This window comes from Chlamydomonas reinhardtii, chromosome 8 (assembly GCF_000002595.2).
Source record: "Chlamydomonas reinhardtii strain CC-503 cw92 mt+ chromosome 8, whole genome shotgun sequence".
NCBI classification, from domain to species: domain Eukaryota; kingdom Viridiplantae; phylum Chlorophyta; class Chlorophyceae; order Chlamydomonadales; family Chlamydomonadaceae; genus Chlamydomonas; species Chlamydomonas reinhardtii.
The window spans coordinates 519423-541872 of record NC_057011.1 but is presented as its reverse complement, the minus strand read 5'-3'; the positions used below and the strand labels follow the sequence as shown (position 1 = coordinate 541872).

The following is a 22450-nucleotide window of genomic DNA, read 5'->3' as shown; positions in this document are numbered from 1 at the left end:
CCCAGCCGCGATGTTACGGTCCACTTCTGCGGTGCGCAGACAAGGACGCTCTGCAACTGTCACATCGCGATGGGGCTGGCTGAGACCGGCAATCGGTGCTCGGTTAAGCGAGCTGGCAGCCAGCTACTTGCGCTACTCGACATTGTGTCGATTTCGCGCAGTTGGCTCGGCACACTCCCTGCCTGAGAAGCACACGATAGAGCCAAAGGAGTTAAAGCTAAAGCGACAGAAGAGAAACTGGGAGCCAACTAACTACGAACGAGCAGCAGCAAAAGCCAGCAACTGTCCATGCAACTGTCACGCGAACATGCAGGATACGTGGCAGGTCTGTGCCACTTTTAGTGTAGCGCCTAGACACTTCATATCGGCAAGCTGCGCGTTGCTCAGCTACACGTGCTACAATCGGCCCGCCGCGTTCGACAACAAGGGTCAGACCGCGCTTGAAGCGCTTAACGCTGCATCGAGGCACTTCAGCCAATATGAATCCTAGCATCCAGCTGTCGGTGCTGTCGCTGCTCGCTCTCGTCGCTGCGATCGCGGCGGTTGAGGGGGCTCGGGAGCTTGGTGAATACTATGCCAAGCCACCCATGCGCAAGGCGCCAATGATGCACAAACCACCAGGCAAGTGGTTCAACCATGTGGTAAGTGGTTGTGAATGGCCGGGACTTCTGAGCCCTGTATCGGCGGACAATTCGGCGCAGGCAAAATGGAGCCCAAGCCCGAGCCCGTCTTCCGTCTGCTGTCAATCACAAAGTGGAATGGTATGCATAAGCACGACGTGCGGGAATGATAGAGTCGTCGCAGTTTCCAGGGGAACGGTTGGTTCTGCGAGCACATGTCGTCCAGGGCGAGCGGAACCAGTTACACATCATGCCCTCCGGGCCTCCTTTTCCTCGCAGCCACCGCCAACATCACCGCCCTGCACGAGACCGAGGTCCGACTGACGCTGCAGTGCAAGCATTTCCTGCTGGCAGGCCTGGTGGGCGTGACGCCTGTGACGCCGACGTGGCTGGCCGATGGCGAGGTCGACATCCTGTGGGGCAACCACGTCAAGGTCTATGACTACGTGTGAGTGCATGTGCTTGATTCTGACACCTTTTACTCGTCACTTCTAGGCCACCAAATTGGGCTCTTGAGCTGCTGCACTCGCCTTCACGCGGTGCCTACTGTGCTTCCCAGCCAAGTGCACATTGCCCTAGAGCCTCCTACCCAAAACCACCTTCCTGCTGCCCCCACCTTCCCTGCTACCCTCCTCACCTTCCCTACAGCTCTCCCGCCCAGTACACCAATTTCTCCGCCTGTATCAACCAGCTGCCCGAGCGCCTGGTCACGCGGTCGTACGAGACCTGGAAGAATCGTGCCCTCTACCCCACCCCCGAGCCCATTCCCATGGCCAGTGTCGGTGAGCGCACTCACACGCACGCACACGCTGCTTTCCAGGCTTGCTGGCTGTGTCCTGTGCTGGCCGTGGTGCCACCTTGCCGCTTCTGGCTTCCGCCCCATTATTTCCCCACATGCGCACGCGCCCATGCATGTCACACCGACCCCATGCAGGCGCCTGGTGGACGGCCAACCTGATCAACGTGACGGACAGGGCGTCAGTGCTCATGGGGCTGGACCAGTTCGGAATGGAGGTGGCGGGCTTCACCTCCCTGTACCAGGTGTGTGTGTGTGTGTGTGTGTGTGTGTGTGTGTGTGTGTGTGTGTGTGTGTGTGTGTGTGTGTGTGTGTGTGTGTGAGTGTGTCAGTGTGTGTCAGTGTGTGTGGCATGGGGTGTGTGCGGAGAGGGTGGCTGGAGGGATGGGTGGGTGGAGTGCAGAATAGGTGGAGTGCGGGAGAGCGGCTTCTGTGGGGCTGCTGTGGGGGTTGCTGCTGGTGGGGCAGACGGGGCTACTTTGTTCTGGGGGTAGCGGGCCTCCTGGTGTGAGCCAAACGCTCACCTGCCCTGCTCGCCCTCATCTTCATGCCGTACGCCTGTGGCTGGCGCCCTCACTCCGGCATCGATGAGTGACTGTCAACCGCACCTGCCTGCCTGAGGACTGAGGTCTCGTCCATGAGCAGCCGGACTTCGTGTTTTGTGCATTCCTGCCTGCAGCATGCGTAAGTACATGCACGTGTGTGTTTGGCTGTGTGTGCACACAGGCCGCTGCCACGGTGGACGGCGTGGTGGCCGCGCAAATGGACATCGCGAACCTGCTGGCATACAAGAAGCCCCAGGTGTGTGCGCGAATGCCTGCTTGCTGCTCACACGCGTGCGCACGGGCGGGTGGCCCGCCAGCACACCTGTACGGCACACCTGTACGGCACACCTGTACGGCACACCTGGCTGTCTGCCGCTGCGGACAGTGCCGTCCCCTGTCCCGCCCTGCACGGCAAGGCGGTACAGCACACGGCTGCATGGAACGGACGTACGTGGCGGCGTGCCCTCCAATTATGGTCAACTACGCACGCACGTGCTGCGCTCGTGTGCTCATATCCACATGTGTGCCTGCCTGCCCGCCCGCCTGCCTGCCCGCCTGCCTGCCCGCCCGCCCGCCTGCCTGCCTGACCCGCCGCCCCTCAGGGCCTGGTGGCTGTGTCGGCCTACGGCAACGGAGTGGACGGCTCGCCCATTGGCCCTCTGGATATCTTCATGAAGATTGGAGGCAGCTTCACAAACCTGCGCCGCATTGCCTTCCAAACAGTCAAGATCCTGTAATCAAGTGCGAACTGGCTGGCTGCATATGATGACGGAGAAAGAGCGCGCGTTCGAGGTTGCTGAGTGGGCGATCGAGCCTTACGGCTGCTCTGGCTTGGCTGGTGCGGGCGCCGTGTACCTGCCGGTAGCTGTACGCTTGCTTGTACGTGTTGCGTTTTTTCAAGCACGTCCAACATGGTTGTTGTCCAACATGAGACCAGCCGGGCTGGCCTCCGCGCCTCCGCGGATGTGTTGGGCGTGTCGGGCGCGCAGCAGCACTGGGCGTTTGCCGGCGGCGTGCGTGTGGTATATATTGGCTGGCTTGGTAGGTCGCCTGCTGCCGGCTGCAATGTAGCGGCTGGTGGTGCATTGATGACAGCTGTGCGGCGCGCTGCGTGCTGGTGATGCTGGTGTGGAGAGTGTGACGTACGGCCAGCGTGCGTCAAGGTTAGGTGGCAGGCTGGCAGGCGGTGACTGTCAGACTGTGCATGCTGGTTCGCGGTGCGCCGGAGCGAGCAAGGCCGGCGGAGCCGGAATGCAGTGGAGAGGGAGCACAAGGGAGGATGTATGTGAGGAGCGGCTAGCTGGAGCTTTGCGTGTCATCACGCGGGAGTGGGAGTGGGAATGTGGGATTGGCCGAAGGGGTGCTGCCCTGCTCCAGAGTACTCTTACATTCCATCAGAGCCTGGCAGGTTCCACGGGGGATGCGGCGGCTGGCCCTACTTTGGACTTCTGGACCTTTGGCGCTGGGATGAACGAGCGCTGGGGAGCGAGTAGTGGGGCCATTAGGGGGCAGAGACCGGCCAGGGCGGTGACGGGCGTATGCCCCCTGCCCTTGATAACTAACCCTGTTGGCCATAACGTGACCCCTGGCCCATCCATAACCGCTTTCCTTTGAATGGGCGGCACACCGAAGCGGGCGGGTACGACACCACTGGCATAACTACATCCCTAGCAGATACGGCACATTTCAGCAGTTACCGTAGTACGGTACATTACTCCGCACAAACCACGAAGTCCGAAAGCTAACCGTCAGGTTCTCATGCCACACCAACATCACAGAAAGGTCCAGGTCAACCAACACAACCAATGCATGATGACCTACTGTCGCCGTGCTGTCGCTCACACCGCACCAGCAAGTCGCACGCATCCCACTGCCATCGCTAACAACTACGAGTACACATGGCGTGCATGTTCAGCCGTAGTTTGCAACCTGCAGGTTTACTCCCATCTCGTTGACACTGTCACCCCGATTGTCCGTGTCACCCAAGCCAAGCTGACCGGAGTCGTTTGCACCCCAGCACTTGACAGCATTCGAGCCTGCCAGCAATGCGCAGGTGTGAAGTAATCCTGCAGACAGATCCTGCACCTGTGTGCCCGCAGGGCCCAAGCTTACCACCGGCAAGGCGGCCCCCATCTGGCCTGCTCGCTCACCTCTGTTCTTCTTGTCGCCGTACCCCAGCTGCCCATAATCATTCCGTCCCCAGCACTTCACAGCGCTCGAGTTCGCAAGCAGGGCACACGTGTGAAACCCCCCAGCCACAACTGCCGTCGCAAGCTCACCGGGCCCCAAGTCTACTGCCGGCAATGCGGCATCCATGTCCGCCGGCGTGTTTCCCTGCTTCGTCGTATTATGACCCAGGCCCAGCTGGCCGTAGAAGTTAAATCCCCAGCACTTGACGGTGCCATTGGCCAACAGTGCGCAAGTATGTTGGCATCCGGCTGTAACGGAGGTTGCCACCACCCCAGTTCCCAGGTTGACAAAGGGCAAGCCTGTGCCCATCTCCCCAGCCTGGTCCCCACGGTTGTTCCCGCTGCCCAGGCCCAGCAATTGCCCATAAACATTATTCCCCCAGCACTTTACGCGGCCGTTTGTCAGCAGCGCACAGCTATGGTAGCAGCCCGCGGTAATACTCGCCACTCCTACCCCGGGAAGTGAACTTAGACCCAGGTCAACTGCCGGCAGGTTGGCCCCCATCTCTCCCGCCTGGTCGCCTCGGCGACTGACGTCACCCAGACCCAGGCCACCGTAATCATTATGGCCCCAGCACTTGATGCGGCTGTCCGAAAGCAGTGCGCAAACATGGAAACCACCAACCGCCAGCTGCACCGCACGCGCCTCTGGGCCCAGGTCGACAACTGACAGCGTCAGCTGCCCCTCAGCCAAAGAAACTGGAGGGCTGGGGCGGTCGGTCTTGTCACCGAAGCCCAGCTGGCCGTAGGCATTACTCCCCCAGCAGCTGATGGCCCCCGAGCCACCAAGCAACACGCATGTATGGTCACCACCGCTGGCAGCAGCTACGACGTTGCCATTGGGCAGCGCTACTGGCGGCACGTTGGCACTGATGAGCTGTTGTTGCTGCTGGCCACCTGTTGCTGAGAGTGAGAGGCCCTGGCCCAGTTGGCCGTAGTCGTTCCTGCCCCAGCACTTCAGAGCGCCCGCCACCGCCACGCACGTGTGATAGCCCCCGCACGCCACCTGCACGCGAGGGCCTCCCTGCTGCTGCGGGGTGGCGGCTGCTGGGGGGGCAGGCTGCTGCTCCTGCAGCTGCTGGGCTGCTGTCAGGTTCCTCAGCAGCGCGGCCTGCGTCACGGCAGCTGCCTGTTGGTACGTGGCGAGTGGGGCAAGCACAAGTGAGAACAACTCAGCAAGGGTACTTCTGAAGCCAGCAAGCAACGGGGGCGAGCGCCAAGCAAGGCATCCCGTCCAGCATCAGGACCCTCCTTGTCATGAACCTTGACTGCGTGCCTCCCCCGCCTGCACGCACCGCCGCACTACGTGTGCACGCACGCCCCGCACCTGCAATGTGGACAGCGTGAGGCTGGTGACGCTCTGCACCGCCGCCACCCCCGACATCAAGTTGTTCAGCAGCGCCGTCTGCATCTGCAGCTGGGCCCGCAGGACCGCGTGCTCCTGTGCGGCGGCCGCCGCCGCCGCCGCCGCCGCATCCGCTGCCGCCTGGTCTATTGCCAGCCGCGTCTGGTTGCCGTTCCTGAACAGGACGCCCTTGTAGGTACCGCCCACAGAGGTGGAGAGGTACACATCCGTGACGCCGCCATCCGCGGGGGCGCCCGGAGCCAACTCGCACAGCAGCGAGTACACGGCGTTGGGCTCCAGCTCCAGGTTCATGCTCACCTCCGCGGCGGGGCACTCGGCGGGGGTGGCAGCAGGAGGAGGCGAGGCCACAGCCGCGCCGGCGGGCGGAGGCGGCGGAGGCGGGGAGCGCTGCTGGCGTGCAGGTGGGGAGGCGGTGGCCAGCAGGGACCTCTGCTGCTGGCGGCGACGACCGCCGCCGCCGCCGCCGGCAGTAGCAGTTGAGCCATCAAAGCCGCTGCCACTGCTGCCGCCCTCATCCTCCTCCACCTCCTCCACGGCGGCAAGAGTGGCAAGGGCTCCCGCCGCCGGCACCACGTTGCCGTCCGCCGCCGGAGCCACCACCACCACCGCAGCGCTGCGTGTCATGGTGCTGCTGCTGGTGCTGGTGCGGGTGCTGTTGCGGCAGCCCAGCATGCGGCACACGGCGGTGCCGTACGGCGACACGGCCACGCCCTCGAGGAAGGCGGTGGCGCCGGGCAGCCCAGGGGTGAACCGGAGGTCCACTGAGAAGCTGTGGGAGCCAATGCCCGTGTTCTGCTTCACCTGTGTGCGGCGGCCAAAAGGTGATACGGTAAGGAGCAAATAAAGCGCAGCGGCATGCGCGCATACGTGTTAGCGTGCCTCTAGCGGGCAGGAGCTATCATCACGTACGCACGCTGTCATCACGCACTATCTACTATCCCCACCACCCGCCCCACCCCTAACTTACTGGAATACGGTACTGCGCACATCAGCTGTCATCACCCCCCCCCCCCCCACACACACACACACACACACACACACACACACACACACACACACACACGCACACACACGCCCTGCCCCCACCTGCAAGCCCGCCTTGAACAGCTCCAGGCAGCCGGTGTAGGCCCCGACCACGGCCGGCTCCAAGACCTGCTGCAGATACCCCACGCTGTCGCTGTTGGAGTTGACGGAAGAGTCACTGCCACACACGGTGGACCGCAGCTGTTTGACGTTGGCCTTGGCCTCGCCGAACTTTGCCTCCTGCAGCTTTGAGTTGTAGCCGTAAAAGTAGGAGTTCTGGCCGCCGTTGCGGCCAGTGTAGGAGCTGGCTGCTGATTGGCTGCCGCACTGCGCCAAGGAGCTGCCCGTTGACGTGGAGGCGTCCACCTGGACTCCAAAGCCCTTGAAGGACGCCGCCACCTCAAAGCTGCGAGCGTCCGAGTTGCAGTACGAGCTCGCCTGCTCCGCAAAGGCGGAGCTGGCAAAGTAGGATGCGTCGGTGCCCGCGTGCTCATTAATAGCGCTGTCGAGCGCGGCCCGCTCCGAGGAATAGCTCCTGCGTGCGTAAGTTTGAGAGAGGGATCGTTGGGGGGGGGGGGAGGAAATCAGCTGGGCGCGGGTTCGTGATTGGTTCGTGCTTCATTCACACAGTTCACGGCCACTTGGACGCCTGATAGCGGCACGAATACCCACGAGTATTCATATGACTCGTAGTCTTTGCAGATGGAATACATGAGCATCGAGTAAGCCGCGGACGACGAGGTGGACGAGCTCATTATCGTGTAAATTCCCTGCTGGAGGACAGCCGCGCAGTTGGCCCCAGCTGAGTTAAAGCTCTGAGCATCTGCAGAGATTATCGCGACCAGCAGGGCAACCGCATGTGCCGCACGGCCCGCCGGGCAGCAAGCGCCAGCAGCTGCGCGACTGGGGCCCGCCCGCATCTGTGCTTGTAGCACAGTCAGCTGGCATAAATCTGGTATGTACACACAGCTTGTTATTTGCCGCCGGCGACCAAACGAACTATTTGAATCATAGAATTTTCGGGCCGTCGCGTCGCTTGGCGTCACGCCTCTTCTTATAGCAGAGGAGGCCCTCGCCTGATATTATATGAATAATGTCCTAAATGCTGCTGCACCCCGTCCTAGATTGGAATGCTGAGACTGAGACGTACGTCTGTGCGAACACGCGAAGACACGGCGTCAATGCACGGCGTGTCAGCTTTGGACAGCTGGCTGGACTTCATCGCACATTCGCGTTGCTCCCTCAGGCTTCCTCACCCCGCCACAAGCACGTCGTGCGTTAAGTAAGTCTGTGTGGCCAGGCCAGCAGTCGAAAGGGCAACAGCGCGGTTACCTGTTTGGTAACGTGCCCTTGCTTGCAGCTGACTGCCAGAGGGGATACCCGAGTTCGTGGCATGCCTTGCTGGGACAGCATCCGGATTGTTAGCGTGCTAACAGGCTTATGACGCTGGCTGACTGAGGATTTGTGCAGTGGGTGCAGAGGATGTGCCGAGGCACACTTGAGCAGGGCACCCTTGAGCACCCCTGGGCCAGGGAACACAGGCAGCCTCTATCTGACTGTGACACATGTACGCCGATCCAAGCGGCCGCGCGCACTGACCCAGCAACACAGCAGACCAGCGACCATACGGAAACCACCGCAGCGGCCAACTTGGCTGGCGGGCGCTGCCGTACGGCCCTGCCGTACACCATGTACGACATGGCGGCTGCGGCACCTCTAGGTGAAGAATGACAAGGTGTGCATCACCTGTGGCGAGGTGGCCGAGCGGTCTAAGGCGCTAGTTTCAGGCACTAGTCGGTTGTTCCGGCAGAAGCTACTAGTCCGAAAGGGCGTGAGTTCAAATCTCACCCTCGTCAGCTTTTGGAGGTTTTGGCACCTGCATGGTCGTGTGTGACATGAGGGATAGTGCAGGTTTGCGCGCGGCAACACAAGGGCTCGAGTGCAGGGTCAGTGTCACGCTGTTCGCTCCTCAGGACAGTCAGGGGACATACTCATGTGGCGACATACTGTAGCAGTCCTCCTGAACCCTTGTGTCGCAAACCTGCAAATGCACTATCCCTCATGTCACACACGACCATGCAGGTGCCAAAACCTCCAAAAGCTGACGAGGGTGAGATTTGAACTCACGCCCTTTCGGACTAGTAGCTTCTGCCGGAACAACCGACTAGTGCCTGAAACTAGCGCCTTAGACCGCTCGGCCACCTCGCCACAGGTGATGCACATCTTGTCATTCTTCACCTACAGGTGCCGCAGCCGCCATGTCGTACATGGTGTACGGCAGGGCCGTACGGCAGCGCCCGCCAGCCGAGGATGGCGGCGGGAGCATGCGCCGCTGGTCTAGTGCTGCCAACAGTGAAGCGCCACCCACAAATCCAGGGCAGTTATGGTACACTAGGGCGCAAAAGTCGCGTCCAAACAGACACCGGCGCCAGCCCGACCTCTCCCGCGCGGGAGCGCGTTGATCCCGACCCGGTAAGTCCCATCGTGGGACAGTAGCCCCAAGGCCCCTTCCATAGCGCAGATGTTCCTGGGCGCTCTCCAGCGTGCATGCGGGTTCTAGGTAGCCACGCCCACGCTGCGAGGCTGGGAAAAAGGCCCATTGTGACAGCAAGCCAGCTTTCGCGCCATTGGTTGCCGGCGACAGCCCTGTTGTGTGGCAGCTTGGGTATGCATAGCTTGTTGGGGTACGGGTGGGCAATGACTCCCAACCTTGCGCGCGTAGGATTTATGAGGGCATCCTGCCCCCTGCGCAAAAGCATGAATTTGCACCCATGCAATGCGCGAGGGGAGCAGCTACCCACCGCGCGCTGCCCTGCTGCCAGGTATCAACTGGATTATCAATCCCAATACCCAGGCATTTAGCTGGCATGGCTGGGAAGCGCGAGGGAAAAACCGGCATTCCTGAAACCCGCCACTGACTGTAGCCTTTTCTCAACACCATTCGAAAGCGTTTGTCAAACCGTACAGCAGGCTGGACAATACGCGCAGGGAGGACGGTGCGTTTAATAGGGGTACGGCAGCAAGCGTTCTCGGCCTAGGAAGCAGCTTACAGAGTGCGGGGCAGTTCTGTAAATAGAGGGTGTCAAATTTGATGGGCGGAGTGCCTTGGGGTGCAGGTCGCTGGACGCGACTTCTGCGCCCTAGTGACGGGCGGGGGCCACGGCAAACCGGCGGGGTTTGATCCAGGGTTCGCCACGAGCACGTGGCATACCCATGTTCAGACTGGCACCACCCCACCGCCTGTGTGCGTCCGCCCATCACTCTACCGCTCTCCCCTCCGCCCGCCCTCTGCACCAGGTAGGCCGGCATCACGCCCTGGCGCTGCAACTGGGGGGCCATGCACGATTGGCCACAGCACTATGCGTCCTGGTCCCCATCGTGGCGTGACCAGGGATGGGAGGAAAAGCCACGGTGGTATGGTGCGCTGTTGGCGCTGCCCTGTGGTGCACTGCATTGTATTCAGGAGTTAGATCCAGCGCCTGGCCTTCCACTGCTGCTTTGACTCTGGGCCGATGGTTGTATGATGGGAAGTTGGGGGCCGTGCTGTATAGTTAGGCTGCTGCATGCCGGTTGCGAACGGTTGAGGGTGCTTGACGTGTGCGAGTGCGGGGATGCTGACATGTCTGCGACGGTGGTACCACTCTACCGGCGGTGCACCCGACCACGCCACTTCGTGTGTAGTTGTATACATTGGTTGTGCGCAATTTGCAGCGGCCCGCACCAGAGAGCATTACTGTGGCGTGGCCTGACAGGCAATCGCAGCTTGGTGGTCGGCACGCGTGTCAACCACCCTATTGCACAGCCCATGCGGCATGGAGACCGCCCCCTGGCTGCGATGTACTTGCACATACAGGCTCTCTATAGTAGAGGGCAGGACTGCCAAGAAGCCTTTGTATATCGGTGACGCTGGCGGGCACTCCATTTTAGCATGTCGCGGGGCATGCCTGGACAAAGTTACCCTTGCAGCCGGCACTGCCGCACCATTCCTGCTATAATCTAAGTGAGATGCACCATTATGTGTTGACCACATCGCGTAGCCCAATCCCAAGGGCTCGCACCAAATGCCGACCGAAATGCAAGCAATTAGCAACGCTGCCCAGCGCCTTTTCGCTGGCCGCTTGCACCAACAATTCTCACATAGGCCATAGATAGCAGCACTGGAAGCCTGGAGCTCATGCGCGCGGGCCCGCCCTTCCAATCCTGGTGCCGCTTTCCCCGTCAGACGGGCGGGGGCCACGGCAAACCGGCGGGGTTTGATCCAGGGTTCGCCACGAGCACGTGGCATACCCATGTTCAGACTGGCACCACCCCACCGCCTGTGTGCGTCCGCCCATCACTCTACCGCTCTCCCCTCCGCCCGCCCTCTGCACCAGGTAGGCCGGCATCACGCCCTGGCGCTGCAACTGGGGGGCCATGCACGATTGGCCACAGCACTATGCGTCCTGGTCCCCATCGTGGCGTGACCAGGGATGGGAGGAAAAGCCACGGTGGTATGGTGCGCTGTTGGCGCTGCCCTGTGGTGCACTGCATTGTATTCAGGAGTTAGATCCAGCGCCTGGCCTTCCACTGCTGCTTTGACTCTGGGCCGATGGTTGTATGATGGGAAGTTGGGGGCCGTGCTGTATAGTTAGGCTGCTGCATGCCGGTTGCGAACGGTTGAGGGTGCTTGACGTGTGCGAGTGCGGGGATGCTGACATGTCTGCGACGGTGGTACCACTCTACCGGCGGTGCACCCGACCACGCCACTTCGTGTGTAGTTGTATACATTGGTTGTGCGCAATTTGCAGCGGCCCGCACCAGAGAGCATTACTGTGGCGTGGCCTGACAGGCAATCGCAGCTTGGTGGTCGGCACGCGTGTCAACCACCCTATTGCACAGCCCATGCGGCATGGAGACCGCCCCCTGGCTGCGATGTACTTGCACATACAGGCTCTCTATAGTAGAGGGCAGGACTGCCAAGAAGCCTTTGTATATCGGTGACGCTGGCGGGCACTCCATTTTAGCATGTCGCGGGGCATGCCTGGACAAAGTTACCCTTGCAGCCGGCACTGCCGCACCATTCCTGCTATAATCTAAGTGAGATGCACCATTATGTGTTGACCACATCGCGTAGCCCAATCCCAAGGGCTCGCACCAAATGCCGACCGAAATGCAAGCAATTAGCAACGCTGCCCAGCGCCTTTTCGCTGGCCGCTTGCACCAACAATTCTCACATAGGCCATAGATAGCAGCACTGGAAGCCTGGAGCTCATGCGCGCGGGCCCGCCCTTCCAATCCTGGTGCCGCTTTCCCCGTCACTAGGGCGCAAAAGTCGCGTCCAAACAGACACCGGCGCCAGCCCGACCTCTCCCGCGCGGGAGCGCGTTGATCCCGACCCGGTAAGTCCCATCGTGGGACAGTAGCCCCAAGGCCCCTTCCATAGCGCAGATGTTCCTGGGCGCTCTCCAGCGTGCATGCGGGTTCTAGGTAGCCACGCCCACGCTGCGAGGCTGGGAAAAAGGCCCATTGTGACAGCAAGCCAGCTTTCGCGCCATTGGTTGCCGGCGACAGCCCTGTTGTGTGGCAGCTTGGGTATGCATAGCTTGTTGGGGTACGGGTGGGCAATGACTCCCAACCTTGCGCGCGTATATGTGTATAATATCACTCGGTCGCCGCTGGAAAATGGGCAATTTCCGGGGAATTGCCGAATTATCCATGCAAGCAAGCCCGTCTAATGTCTCTAATGTCCCGTCGCATTTGTCGCATGTAATTAGCAAACGTATGCGTAATTCAGTTGCATAGGTCGTCGGAGAGGTGTGGGCAGTTCACAGGCGGACGCATGGATGCGTCGGCGGCAGGAGCGCCGGACAGCCCGGGGCGGGTTGGCCTGCGTGCAGCAATGCGAAACGCGCTGGAAAATGTAGGCGCTGCGGCTATGCAGGCGGTGGGATTCTCGGCGGGCACCGCGGTGCCGGGTGCCGCAGGGGCGGGCGGTCCCAGCGCCGCGGATGTGCAGCGGATCACTGCGGAAATTCAACGCGGGGCGAGTATGAGTCCCGGAGTTGCAGCAGCGGTTGGCGTTCCGGACATGCGTGCTGAGGTGGTTCCAGGTATGTGGAGTCAGGGCAGGGCAAGCAGTCACCAGCAGCAGTGTTGGTGGCTAGAACGTTGCCCGTTGGGAGGGCTGTTGGCTGTACAGCTACAAGCACGATTGAACATATGGGATTGATACCATGATGTGCTTACACGGAAATGTTCACGCAGGCTTGCGTGGCTACCCCTGGCCTGATAACTCTGCTGTTGGCGTTGCCGCTGGCTCTCATCTCCCAGCTGCGGTGCCCGAGGATGTGTTGCGGTGCACATCGCGCAGTAGATAAACAGCGGCATATGCGGCTTAATTTTGACCTCATAGGTGCTGTCGGAGCTGGGCATGATGAGCAGCTGGGCGCTGGAGGTGCCATCAACTCCCGTTACCACCGTGACGACCGCGCTCCCGTCCCACACCCTCGACTCCTCCACCGTCTCCACCCACATGACCCCCGTGTATCCCGCCTTGGGCTGCATCTGAGGCAGGGGCGTGCTGTTGATGACGAGGCGCGCGTCATCAATCAGCAGGTGCGGGAACTCCTCGGCAGCGGCGCCCGGTGACAGAACGCGAGGACGATCGAGGCAGCAGTCCACACCGAGGCAGGTGTCGGACGAGCCCGCTGGCTTCCACGACATGACCTCCTCTGCTGCTAGTAGCGCAAACGGGCGCACAAGCAGGATGTAGTTGCCACGTTTCAAGTCTTCGCGGTCCGCAAAATGCTGCACCTGGTACACAATGACCTGCACGTTGAGCAGCGCGAGCAGGGCACGTTAAACCGGTTCTCGGTGTTAAGTCTCTGTTAAGACTCGAATAGTCCTGAGTTCATCATGGACGCTTCATGAATCCTCGACCAAAGCAACAATCTGGCGACCGCATTTGCTTCCTCGCGTTCTCAGCTGGCTCACCGTGTAGAAGGTCTCGGGGTCATCCTCGAACACGACGATCAGGTGAACGGCCTCACGTTGCTTGTCCCACTCTGGAGGGCACAGCCCGACGACCTCCGGCTCATAGTCCACAGCCTCCACGATGCGGCCGAGAGCTTCACATTAACGGTCTGGCCCTCGCCAGGGCGTAGCGACAAATTCGCGGAACGCAGGCCACGGAGAACAGCAGAGGAAGAAGTCATGGTTGGAGCTTCTTGCGGCTTCGAATTGAAATGAGCACGCTCTTTTACTAAAGAATAGCCTTCAGTTTGCGCAAGAAAGCTACCGTAGAAGCGTTGCCCCATGCGCTCAGATAAATCGACATTTATCCGGTGCAATTTCCGGTGTTGCTCCCTGTGTATTTATGAGGGCATCCTGCCCCCTGCGCAAAAGCATGAATTTGCACCCATGCAATGCGCGAGGGGAGCAGCTACCCACCGCGCGCTGCCCTGCTGCCAGGTATCAACTGGATTATCAATCCCAATACCCAGGCATTTAGCTGGCATGGCTGGGAAGCGCGAGGGAAAAACCGGTATTCCTGAAACCCGCCACTGACTGTAGCCTTTTCTCAACACCATTCGAAAGCGTTTGTCAAACCGTACAGCAGGCTGGACAATAAGCGCAGGGAGGACGAATAATAGGGGTACGGCAGCAAGCGTTCTCGGCCTAGGAAGCAGCTTACAGAGTGCGGGGCAGTTCTGTAAATAGAGGGTGTCAAATTTGATGGGCGGAGTGCCTTGGGGTGCAGGTCGCTGGACGCGACTTCTGCGCCCTAGTGGTAGCAAGGCACAGCAGGGCCAACATTGCATCTCTGCTCCCTTTCCTGCCTTGCCGCGCCCTGTTTTTGCCCTGCTTGTCAAACTGTCGCCCGGCCATTGCTTTGCTGCATACTGTTGCATTTTCTCTGTGTTGCCTTTGGTGCTCATCCGTGGACGCTGGTCATCTTCCTGCAGGTGTGCTGTGTGTCTGTGTGGTGCTGTCGCCTGGCCAGGCGCCCAGAGTGTGAGGAATGCACATCAGCAAACTTCCAGCCAGCCAGCAACTTGTTGATACAGTAACCTCTGGCATGTGACCAGCCGTGCACTCCTGTACTGCAGTTGCAAACGGTTTGCCATATGCTGGGCAGCTGGGAATCAGCTGCACCCTACGGGACTTCATCAACCTGCCTAAACCTGTCCCATTGCACATCCATTGTTAGCGGAGTGCTGTCGAAACGCAAACATGAATGTTCGCGACATGAAGAGACGTTGTAGTCGCTAGCACGCATAGAAGGCCGGTTAGCAGGAGGCGGTCACAGCAGACATGTTACCTCATCCAGACGGTAACCGCCGATTGGTCCACAGGAACCTGCTTGCTGCCCTCATGATCCATCACATTAGACAGCAACAGGCACAGTACTGTACACACTGCCCTGCTCTATTCCCCTTTCCCTATGCCCTCTTCCAGAAGTGTACAGGCGCTCGCTAAATGCTGAATGGCGGTGTGTCCCGCCCTCTATCAGGGGCAGTAGTGCCATCATACCGTACCTTACCCAACATTATGTGACCAGTAGTATGGTATGCCCACCGCTCAGCTGCTCACATGCACACAGGCCTGCTTGGCCCAATCCTTCCTGGTCTGTCCACTCACTCAGCTCCCCTTTCCTCCTCCCCGCTCTCCCACCAAACATCAATTTCGCATATCTGCTTGGGTGCCTGGTGCTGGCAGCGGCGCACCAGCACTCCTTTCCTGGCAGCAACCACCGCACCACCACAACCGCAAGCAGCACCTTGGCCACCCGCCCTACACACCCCACCACGCCTTCCACCGGCAGCAGCCCTGCTTTCCCCCCCCCCACACACACAAAACACCAACCCCACTAGAACTGCTTACCACGGCACCGCCGCCGTGGCGCCGCCTCTGCTGCCTCCTTCTTGGCCGCCTCATCCAGCTGCTCGTACACAATGTCGTGCAGGCGGTCGATGGCCATGGTAGGGTCAGGCCGGGCAGCGTGGTAGGCGGCGGCAGCGGCCGCGTCGTAGGGGTGGACCTGTGTGCGTGTGGGTGTGTGTGGGTGCGTTTGGGTGCGGAAGTATTGGAGGAGCATCAAGGAGATGATTGATGCATCGGGAGGAAAAGCGCAGGCTGGAATGGAGGATGCAGACTGCCACTACCAAAAGCTGGGCTTGCCAAATAGTGCAATTGTGTGTGCAGGACGCACGGTTGAAACCTGCCGCGGCCACGCGGCATCGTGTACTGATGGGGCCTGCTGATCCCCATCATGAGTCATGCCTGCCACCTACCGTACCCAACACACAAAGCTCCTTCCCCTTACGCAAATGTCTGGTATGTTTGTCCTCAAAGAGAACCGCCTCCCTTACCTTCTCCATAGTCACCAGACGGCGGCTGTAGCGCATGGTCAGGATTTGTTCGCTGCAGCGGCAGCGGCAGTAGCAGCAGACACACGTTTGGGGTCAGGGCAGAAGAAAGCTGGGTGGGTCGCGGAGTCCTCCTGTCCCTCATGCCCCGCCCCACCCCGCCACTGTCTCCCCGTGCACAGTTTTAAGTGCTGGGTTTAAATGTGCACAGTTTTAAGTGCTGGGTTCATATATATGCACAGTCCAAATGTTCTGTTCGGAATTTGATCTCATAATGCCCAAGAACCCCCCCCCCCCAAAATGCACCCCCAAACACTTCCACCCACCCCGCTTTAGTTCAGGTTATACACAACTAAACCCCTTGTACCGCACCACATCCACCGCCCCCCATCCATTCCCGCACCCCACCCAACCCCACACCACACCACACCACACCACACCACACCACACCACACCACACCACACCACACCACACCACACCACACCACACCACCCACCCACACCAGACCCACACACCCAGCCCCCACCTGTTGGCCACCAGCCTCAGCGCCGGGTGGCCGGGCACCTCCTCCTCGCAGTAGGTCTCGGGCGTGGCGGGCAGGAAGTACACCAGCCGCCCGCCCACCACCAGCAGCCGTGCCGACAGGTCCAGCAGGTCGCGCAGGCACTCGCCCAGCGTGTAGGGCTGCACGGAGGGGGCGGGTTTGGGGTGCGTGTGTGTGCGTGTGTGTGCGTGCGTGTGTGTGTGTGTGTGTGTGTGTGTGTGTGTGTGTGTGTGTGTGTGTGTGTGTGTGTGTGTGTAGATACCAGCCCAAACTAAACCAAACCAAGCTAAGGCGAGCGGAGCACAGGTAGAGGCATTGAGTTGGGAGTGATAATACTTATGGGATGGGGGCCGACGCGTTGTGGAGCAGCAGGGCGAGCGGCGCCGTCGATAAATGTCGCCGCCCGGGCTCGGTGGCACGCACAACAGCACAGGACAGGCACGCGGAAACGACAAACAAAACCCACGACGTGGGACTTACAAGACTGCTTGAAAGTGGAGGGGTAGCAATTCATGGAGAACGGAGTGATTAATCAAAAGTATGATTGCGTACAGGGGGGGTTGGGGGGTCGTTTGGCTTTTGAGGTAGGCTTGGGTTGGTTTAGGGTGGGGTGGGGTTCGTGGGTGTGGGTGGGGCGAATGCAAGAATGGAGCAGTACATAGGAAGGGTTGAAAGGGGGAAGGCACGGGCGTCGCATCACAGGTAACGTTGGTTGAATCCGCCCATCTTGTGTTTTGCAAGCCGCTGACTGCATCACGTAACGCCGTCGGCCCCCCACCCCCGCCCACTTCACGACGCGGCCCACTTCACCACTTCACCGCCCTGCCCCCCACGGTGCACACACCTGCGTGGCTGGTATGTGCGTGGAGGGGTCGGTGATGGGGTTGCGCCGGTCCGCTATCTCGGGCTTGGCGCCGCTCTTCTTGCCGCCGGCGCGGACGCCGTAGGGCGGGTCGCCGATGACCGCATGCAGGACCTGGGTGGGGCGTGTGGGTTGGAGGGGTTGGGGAGAGGCGTGGAGTATGTGTGTGTGTGGGGTGTGTGTGAGGCAGCCACAGGCCGAGTGTGGCTGGTGGAATGGTGGACTTTCCATAAACCAAGCTCCCCCCTCCCCTTGTTTTCCTGTCTTACCCCCTGTTCCAATCCCGTCCCTTCCTTTTTTCGCTACCTCTCCCTTTTCCCACCCCCTCTCCGCCTCGGCTCATCAGTTCCCTCCCACCCGCTTTTTCCCCCGCCCCCCCCTTCCCCCCGCCCCGCCCCCGCCCCCTTCCCCCCGCCCCCTTCCCCCCGCCCCCTTCCCCCCGCCCCCGCCCCCTTCCCCCCCCGCCCCCGCCCTCCCACCTCACCTCCTGCAGGTCGGGTCGCAGCGGGTGCTTGTGCGTGTCCAGGCGGATGAGGCCCACGGGCTGGGGCAGGCCGTACTGCGTGAAGTTGGATCCAATACACACACGCTCCGTGGCGCTGCCCGGCCCCCCCGGCCCCGGCTTGCCCTCCCGCAGCACCTTGATGTCAATGTCCGTGCCCATGACCTGTGTGTGTGTGTTAAAGAGCACAAGGAAAACGTTGCGCAAAGACAGTGTATGCGATGCAGCAAAGCGACGGTTTACCGATGTTACCTGAAGTTACCTCGCATACCTGCTGCGGTGAGCCGCCGGTCTTACCAACCGGAAATCGCGCAACCCCCGCTACTCTAACCTCGAGGGGGGATTAGTGTCCACACGCTCTCAAGGGTGCAAACCCATGCATGTGCACACGGTACCGTGAGGCCCAGGCACTCCTACCATTCCTAGCTCCGCGTCGCTACTCCTGGCCGCTAAGTCCAAGCTCCCGCCCAATCCTCGATGAAATGTGTGTGTGTGTGTGTGTGTGTGTGTGTGTGGTGGTTGCGGGTGTGGGTGGTTGGGAGGGGGACGCAATAGTAGGTGGGGTGGGGTGAGGGCCGTGTTTCATAATCCTCAAACTGCAAAAGAGGGCGGTAGCTACGGAGCAACACGAATGCAGCGGGTGTACGTGATGCGCTCCCCACCACCACCACCACGTCCTCCTCCCGCCGCTACCCTCCTTTTGTCCTACCCCAGTGGCGATCTTGTGCCGTCGCCTTCGGTACCGTTCTCATCTGATTCGCCCCACCCTCCACGCCATCCCCTTGCGCCCCCCCCCCCCAGCAGCCTGCCGCTGGCGAAACAACGGTATGGAATGCGTCGCGTGTGCCCGCTGTACCTCTGGACGTCGGCACTTCACTTCATATTTGATACACACCATCCCATGGATGGCTACCCCCCCCGCCGCCGCCGCCACCGCCGCCGCCGCTCCCACCTTTGCGCCGTAGTGCGCCGCCGCCACCAGTATGGATCCCGTGCCCGCGTACGGGTCCAGCATCAGCTGCCCGCGCTTGACCTGGCGAGTGTGTGTGTGTGGGTGGGGGGTGGGGGGTGTTACATTCATGACTTTTTAAGAATTGAAGGCGTAGCCAGGAATAGTAGTAAAGCAGACTCGTTGTCACCGGGGGGCGGGGGAGAGGAGGGGAAAAGGGGGGTTGGGGATACGGTATAGCGTTGATGTGGAGGTTTGTGTTTGTGGGCCGAGTGTGGAGGCCAGGGTCTCAGCTGACCGGAAACTAGTGCGTTGCCACCGGCACAGCGCCCCACAGCGCCCTACGCTGCATCCACCGCAGACACACACACCGCCAGTTTTCCTTGTGCTCTTTAACACACCGCCAGCCCCGCATGCCCCTCTGCACCCTCCCCATCGGCCACATCGGCCCAATGGACCTGTTCACTGGGCCCAAGGAAACAATCGCCCCTCCCCTGCAAACGCACATCCTGCACGCCCCTCCCCCCCTCCTCCAACCCCGGAGTGCCGCTCCGTTGTCGAAGCATAGGCCACGCTCTCCTCCTCGCTCTATTGCATTGGGTTTGGGCTGGTATCTACAACCCTCCTCCCCCCCCACCTTGGCCTGGTTGCACATGATGAAGGCGATTTCGGCGTCCATTGAGGTGGGGCCCAGGTACAGCCGCCGCTTGAGGCTGTAGCTCTCAAGCACACCGCGGTCCGCAGCAGCCACCTGGGGGGAGGGGAAGCAGTGGGGTTGTAGGTACCAGACCAAACTAGGGGGGGCGGGCGCGGCGGCACAGTGGGGTGGAGATGGAGAGGCGACGGAAGAGGGGAGACCATGGCGGTGGCGGTGGTGGTGGAGGATTACCAGGTCGGTACCCCTGTGTTGAGTGGGAACCAGAACGAGTGCGCGCCCGCGCATGTGCTTTGCATGCGTGTGTGCCCCCTCCTCACCCCTCCCGCACTGCCCAAGCCCGCCCGACTACCTATGGTGATGTACGAAAGCCCGCATACGCGGGTGCAGTTTCTCCTTGCAGCGCGACGGTTTCCTTACGGGATTGGTTCAGAATTACCCTCCCTCCTCCCCTCCCTCCCTCCTCCCCTCTCTCCCTCCTCCCCTCCCTCCCTCTGCCTCCTCCCCTCCCTCCCTCCCCCCGCCTCCTCACCTGCCTCCCGAAGTAGTACCTCCGCGGCAGTGCCACGTCCACCAGCGAGTCGTTCCACTCGCAGTCTACCACCAGCAGCACAAAGGTCAGCTCCGGATTGCGCAGCCGCACCTTGCCCTGAGGGGGGGAAGGAGGTGGTGGTGGTGGGGGTGGGGGTTACATCGTGGGGTTACATTCATGACTAGTTAAGCGGTGAAGGCGTAGCCAGGGTGTGGATGGGGTTATATGCGCGCGAGCCCAACGAAATAGGTCGGAATTGTCAAGGAATCGTGCCATACCGGGGCGGGGGCGGTGGGGGTGGTGAGGGAGTGGTGGTGCGGGTGGGATGGGGTTTTAGCATTTGGTGAGGGGTTGTTGACGAGAATGGTAGGGCACTGGTGCGGCAGCGGTGCGGGTCACGGCGGCGGTGTGGGAGGGGAGGGGAGAGGTGCATGTGGACAGGCGGGCCAGGTGTGGTCGCCACCCACACACCGGTGTTGTCTCCTTCAGGGTGTGAGAGGATCGCAAAGTGGTCCTGCAGACTTGCACATGCGCCCGCCGGCCTGCCCCGGGGCGAATCCATGATCCATCCATCTCCAGTGTGCGCTCCCCTCCAGTACCGTACCAGCCGCCTTGCCAGCCCCCAGCCCCAGCCCCCAGCCCCCAGTCCCCGACCCCGTCTACCCCCTCTTCCTTGACAGCCCACCCATCCACCCCGGTATGGCGACGATTCCTTGACTATTGGGACTTACTTCGTTGGGCTCGCGCGCATATAACCCCCACCCCCACCCGGCGCGGCCGGGCCCCATCAGCGCCGCCCCTCCCCCGTTCCAGCCGCGCCATTAACATCCCTTGTGGCCTTGGGCTCTAACGCCTTGTCTCCGACACCTCTCCCTCCGATACGCACATGCACATCACGGCCGGCTGTTTGCTTGCGTTCTCGCCTGCATTGTGTCGACCCTTACCCCTTTTGCTTTCCTGACACACAGTCACACACACAGGTGCCCACGCACACACGCAACCGCCATCCCTTCCCCTACCCACGCATACACCCTCACACACACACACACCTTGAAGGGAAGGAACTCCAGCTTCTCGATGAGATCCAACTGGTCGTCCATCGTCAGTTTGGATCCAAACGCGTCAACCACCACCTTGAACGTGTGCTCGGGGCCCACCCAGGGAGCCTGAGGGGATGCAGGTGGAAAGGGGGGGGGAGAGGAGGCCGGCAGGCGGATGGGCGGGTCGGCGGCCTAGGGCCAGGGGGGTGGGGGCCCCAGTAGCCCAAGGTGTAGGGCACAGGCCTGCCGCGCGGCAGCCGCCCCAGCCAACAGCAGCTGCACCAGGCAGGGCTAGCGGAAACACCGTATGTCGCTGGTATGCACACACACACACACACACACACACACACACACACACACACACACACACACACACACACACACACACACACACGGCCCACACGGTGCCCAGCAGGTTGGCCCCACACTCCCGCCGTCCTTGCATAACCGTGCGTGTACATGCCCGCCCCTGCACAGCCACGCCCCATCGCGCCCTATGCACACCCACACACTCCCACGCCCCTCCTCCCGGTTAAGTGTGGGCTGGTATCTACCTCCCCCCCCCCCCCACCTGCCCCGCACACACACGGCAGCTGCATGCCCAAGTCCCACGTCCTGGACCTGGTCTCTAACGCTTTCGCAACGCACACAGGACAATCTCCCAGCTCCCAGCCCCCCAGTTCCTCATTCCCCACAATCCACAATCCATCGCCCCCTCCCCCCAGCCCTCCAGTCCCTCGCTCCCCTCACCATGGCCTCCGCCGGGTACGCCTGCAGCGCCGCCTCCAGCTCCTCCCACGTGCTGCCCTCGCCCCACACCTCTACCATCATCTGCAATCAGGTCACGCGTGTGAGGGCGTCCACAAGCAAAACTTGTATATAAGTTGTTGTAGGAGAGTTTGGGAAAAGGCGTGGCGCGTGGGTGCCGTGGAACGAGGCATGAACGCGAAGGTGTGCTGCACGCACACACGAACCCTAGAGCCGTCTGGCTTGGTTGCCCGGCTTCCCGCAGGACTAGTTCCTCGGACAGTTAGCTCTCGCCACGTGTGCCTCCTCCCTCTTAGACGCACCTTTGTTAAGAGGGCGCGCTGCCCAATGCTCTTGGCGGTCTCCTCAGATGGCAGCGTCACATACCAAAAGGGGGAGTGCTCCAAGTCGCCCGCTGGCATCCGCCATCGCAGCTGGTCTTGCGTGCAACCAGCGAGCTCCGCGACGCTTTCAAACTCCGGTCGCCTAAAGTCTAATAGTCGATGTAGGAAGTAGCACAAGTACTCTTTCCCACTTGTGCTTGGCTGGTCATCGGTCTCCGGTGGCGCGTCAAAAGGCACCACGCGGGCCATTCCTAGTACTTGTAAATTGTATGTGGGCTCCTCTCGATGTGTAAGCAGTCAAACGGCCGGGTGTGCCGGCGGCGACCTTCCGTTGAACAGTTTCGCGCCGCAACGGAAGGCTTCGCTCTACTTTCAAGAAAACTGTAGC

General features: G+C 61.1%; 5 protein-coding genes across 5 annotated transcripts; 2 read left to right on the top strand and 3 right to left on the bottom strand.

Moving 5' to 3' along the window:
• The first annotated feature begins 50 nt into the window (after positions 1–50).
• On the top strand, positions 51–3532 carry CHLRE_08g359250v5 (uncharacterized protein). Its single transcript, XM_043064781.1, has 7 exons — positions 51–621; positions 702–761; positions 900–1068; positions 1269–1402; positions 1555–1661; positions 2143–2217; positions 2564–3532. Exons 1-7 carry the CDS (start codon positions 480–482, stop codon positions 2696–2698), a joined length of 822 nt encoding a protein of 273 aa, XP_042921782.1. The 5' UTR covers positions 51–479; the 3' UTR covers positions 2699–3532.
• Positions 3533–3538: 6 nt separating this feature from the next.
• On the bottom strand, positions 3539–7660 carry CHLRE_08g359200v5 (uncharacterized protein). The gene is made up of 4 exons (XM_001702248.2): positions 7212–7660; positions 6603–7074; positions 5478–6317; positions 3539–5279 (listed from the first exon to the last, which is right to left on the bottom strand). Exons 1-4 carry the CDS (start codon positions 7292–7294, stop codon positions 3873–3875), a joined length of 2802 nt encoding a protein of 933 aa, XP_001702300.2. The 5' UTR covers positions 7295–7660; the 3' UTR covers positions 3539–3872.
• Positions 7661–8360: 700 nt separating this feature from the next.
• Positions 8361–11627, top strand: CHLRE_08g359166v5 (uncharacterized protein). Its single transcript, XM_043064780.1, has 3 exons — positions 8361–8649; positions 8784–9011; positions 10917–11627. The coding sequence occupies exons 1-2, from the start codon at positions 8616–8618 to the stop codon at positions 8999–9001; spliced, it is 252 nt and encodes an 83-aa protein (XP_042921781.1). The 5' UTR covers positions 8361–8615; the 3' UTR covers positions 9002–9011; positions 10917–11627.
• Positions 11628–12748: 1121 nt separating this feature from the next.
• On the bottom strand, positions 12749–13884 carry CHLRE_08g359133v5 (uncharacterized protein). Its single transcript, XM_001702247.2, has 2 exons — positions 13512–13884; positions 12749–13346 (listed from the first exon to the last, which is right to left on the bottom strand). The coding sequence occupies exon 1, from the start codon at positions 13730–13732 to the stop codon at positions 13550–13552; it is 183 nt and encodes a 60-aa protein (XP_001702299.2). The 5' UTR covers positions 13733–13884; the 3' UTR covers positions 12749–13346; positions 13512–13549.
• Positions 13885–14568: 684 nt separating this feature from the next.
• On the bottom strand, positions 14569–22450 carry CHLRE_08g359100v5 (uncharacterized protein). The gene is made up of 11 exons (XM_043064779.1): positions 22042–22450; positions 21722–21802; positions 20981–21097; positions 19932–20048; positions 19382–19495; positions 18748–18828; positions 17778–17960; positions 17276–17407; positions 16414–16571; positions 15890–15941; positions 14569–15558 (listed from the first exon to the last, which is right to left on the bottom strand). The coding sequence occupies exons 1-11, from the start codon at positions 22138–22140 to the stop codon at positions 15388–15390; spliced, it is 1305 nt and encodes a 434-aa protein (XP_042921780.1). The 5' UTR covers positions 22141–22450; the 3' UTR covers positions 14569–15387.